This window comes from Chrysochloris asiatica, unplaced genomic scaffold (assembly GCF_000296735.1).
Source record: "Chrysochloris asiatica unplaced genomic scaffold, ChrAsi1.0 scaffold00063, whole genome shotgun sequence".
Classification (NCBI taxonomy): Eukaryota; Metazoa; Chordata; class Mammalia; order Afrosoricida; family Chrysochloridae; genus Chrysochloris; species Chrysochloris asiatica.
This window is the reverse complement of record NW_006408581.1, coordinates 17,029,787-17,033,054: the sequence shown is the minus strand read 5'-3', so window position 1 is coordinate 17,033,054 and position 3,268 is coordinate 17,029,787. Positions and strand designations below refer to the sequence as shown.

At 33.9% G+C, this 3,268-nt stretch overlaps 1 protein-coding gene across 1 annotated transcript in view; it reads left to right on the top strand.

Annotated features, from left to right (window-relative positions):
* The window catches only part of KLF12 (Kruppel-like factor 12), a 629,283-nt gene that overhangs the window by 300,042 nt on the left and 325,973 nt on the right, over positions 1-3,268 (top strand). Inside the window, exon 3 of the mRNA XM_006864313.1 lies at positions 1,352-1,441. Within this exon, the coding sequence (XP_006864375.1) occupies positions 1,352-1,441 (90 nt within the window). The remainder of the gene's footprint in view (positions 1-1,351; positions 1,442-3,268) is intronic.

Genomic DNA, 3,268 nt, shown 5'->3' with positions numbered 1-3,268 from the left:
AAGTTGTACATTTCTAGGGATGAGCATGAAAATAATTTGTTTCCTTCTTTGAATTACCTAGTAGACTAGGTAACATGGAAGTTTTAAAGACTCATTAGCTAGCTCTAGAATTAAATTGGCTTTTTCTTTTTGTGAAGAGGTACTGTAAATTTTATGGCTTATTATATTTTTCTTGAATAAAAGGAAGAGTTAAGAAATATGAGAAATCATTAGTGCTTCACTATACTGCACTCTATTGGTATTATTTGGTAATAAAAATATGTTTATATTATTGTATGTGGATATGGGTTTTATTTATTTTTATTTTTCCTTTTTTGACTATCACTTTTGTGGGAAAACAATTTAAGAAAGGCAAAAACCTGAGGTTTAGAAATATATTAATATTTGACACCATGTAGGGAAAATAAATAAAAATGGACTTTTTATTTTAATGAAGTACAAAAATCAAGTGGGTACATTTACTGGATACGAATAACTGCTCTGAACACTCGTGAACATTCACACTTGGTCAGATCAGTTTCTTAGTCATAACGATACAAGGGCAGACTTTGCATTCTAAACATGTGAAAATATGAGTCCGATTCTGATCTTAAGTGGGCAATGATCTATGATTTTCTGCCTCTTTTCTTACATTATTGACTTCAGAATATCCCCAGGCACTGAAAATTAGTGGACAATAAAACTTGTTTTATCTACTGACCTACAGTAGAGATAAGGTTTTCCTTTGAAGAATTAGTAAACAAGCCAGTCATATACCAGCATGGAAAACAAATTATTTATTCTTTGATTATTACCTGAAGTTATAAATCCAGTTTTCACACCTAGATGTACATTGGTAATTTAAAAAAAATGTTTAGTCTTGACATGTAGAAATTTCCATGATATAAAAATTCAACCTATCTAGAATGATACTATTTTAGACAGTATTAAGACTCGGATCTTAGCATGATCATATATTTTTCCTTGGATCTTTTTCTTTATGGATGTCTGTACAAAATCTAACCTCTAGAATGAAGGAGTAGAGAAGGTTGACTTGTATGATTTTCTTGCACTATTGCAAAAGTGTGATGAATTGTTCTAACTCTGTGTAAATTAACATAGGGTTTCCACACTTCAGTTTATTACAGTCTGACCTCAACCCAGAGGTCGGAGAATCAGTCTGATTAATTCAACTTCTTGGTCATTACTTCAAATGGTGGGATAATTGGTTAGGCTGATACTCTCCTTTAATTACCCCTCATTGTTAAAAAAAATTAGGTTAGCCATAGTAGATGTCTTACAATGAAGAAAGACTGTATGCCATCTTAAATGTTTTATAGATGACTTTTTTTCTTGCGTTTTTTATTTTCAGAATATCAACACCTTTGAGAACAGAATGTTAATGCTTGATGGGATGCCGGCAGTTAGAGTCAAGACAGAGCTGTTGGAATCTGAACAAGGGGTAAGCAGATGTTTTCAGACCATTCCCTTTCCCCATCCTCCTGTATTTTCAGAGCATTTTGAGGCAGAACACTTAGACTTTTGCCCTTGCCAAAGCTTTCGTCTTTTGAGAAAATTCCTTCAAGATTGACTGATTTTCAACCAAATATTACTCACTTGGAAAGGATAACTTTCTAAAATTAGGCTGTTGAAATGACCCTATTACGAATGTATGACTGTATTTAAATTGGTGCATGATTTGAAAAGATAATAAAAATCTAACACAAAGGGGAAGTGTTGATATATTAAATGGGAACATAACCTTATTATCAACATACCTTGATTCTTGGTGAATTTGGAAATTAGTGTTACAAATGTAGAACTGTTATTTTTGTTGTTCAATTAATTTCTCTTTTGACATTTCTATTTACCTTTTTTCACTCTATAAAGAGTAGGGGATAGTTGATGTAATTAAAGTTAGTGAATTTTAAAAGTTCATAAAAGCAAAAGACTGGAAACCAGACCTACTGGGTACATACAAAGAGACTTGAGTTGCTCCTGACTCTGCTGTCTGGAAACAAGTTTTAAGCTTTAAACCAAAACCATGCCATGAAGTCATCTTTAAACTAAATAACACTAGTTCATTTAATAAGAAATGTTCATCTTGAACATTGTCCTCTTTTCAAGAAATATCTACATGAGATCAAAAGGAAAACAGTAAATCTAAACATAAGCAAAAACTTAAAGTGGCACAGTGTGATGCTTGTGTTGTTACATATTATATATGTAAAAATTGTTGACTAGATGTATGTTTTGTTACATATATTTTCACCAAAAAAAATAAAGGTTCTTAAACACTACTTGTTGTTGTTGGTAGATGCCATTGAGTAGATTCCAACTTATAGCAACTTGTTACACAACAGAACGAAACACTGCTTGGTCCTCAGCATCCTTAGAGTTGTTGCTATAGTTGAGCCCATTGTTACTGCCATTGGTTCAGTCCATCTCCTTGGGTATTTTCCTCTTTTTCATTGACCCTCCACTTTACCAAGCATGATGTCCTTCTCCAGGGACTGATCTCTCCTATCAACATGTCCAAAGCCAGAAAGTGAAGCTTGCCATCCTTGCTTCTAAGGAGTATTCTGGCTGTATGTCTTCCAACACAGATTTGTTTGTTCTTCTAGTAGTCCATGGTACTTTCAATATAATTTGCTATACCATAAAGCAAATGCTTCCATTCTTCTACAGTTTCCTTATTCATTGCTCAGCTTTCACATGCATATGAGGTCATTGAAAATACCAAGGCTTGGGTTAGGTGCACCTTCTCCTCATACTGACTTCTTTGCTTTTTAAAAGAGGTCTTTTGCAGCAGATTTGCTAGCATCCTATGTCATTTGATTGCTTGACTGCTACTTCCATGAGTGTTGATTGTGGGTCCAAGCAAATTAAGTCTTTGACACCATCAATCTTTTCTCCATTTATCATGATGTTATTTATTGGTCCTGTTGTGAGGGGTTTTGTTTTTGTACATCCAGCTACAGCTTTTACTTGAGTGCAATATATAGTACATAAAATATACAAAATTGTGTTAATTTACTCTTATTGTTACAGTAAGACGAATGGTCAAAAGTAGGCTATTAATAGTTAAGTTTTGGGGGAGTCAAAAGTTATACCCAGATTTTTTACTGTACAGGGGTAGGAAAAGTGAAGAAGCAGTCTGTATTTTACAGTGTTACTTTTATTTCATAATATACGAATCGGGCTGCGAACCTTAAGGTCAGCGGTTCGAAACTACCAGCTGCTCCGCGGGAGAAAGATGAGGCTTTCTACTCCCGTAAAGATTTACACC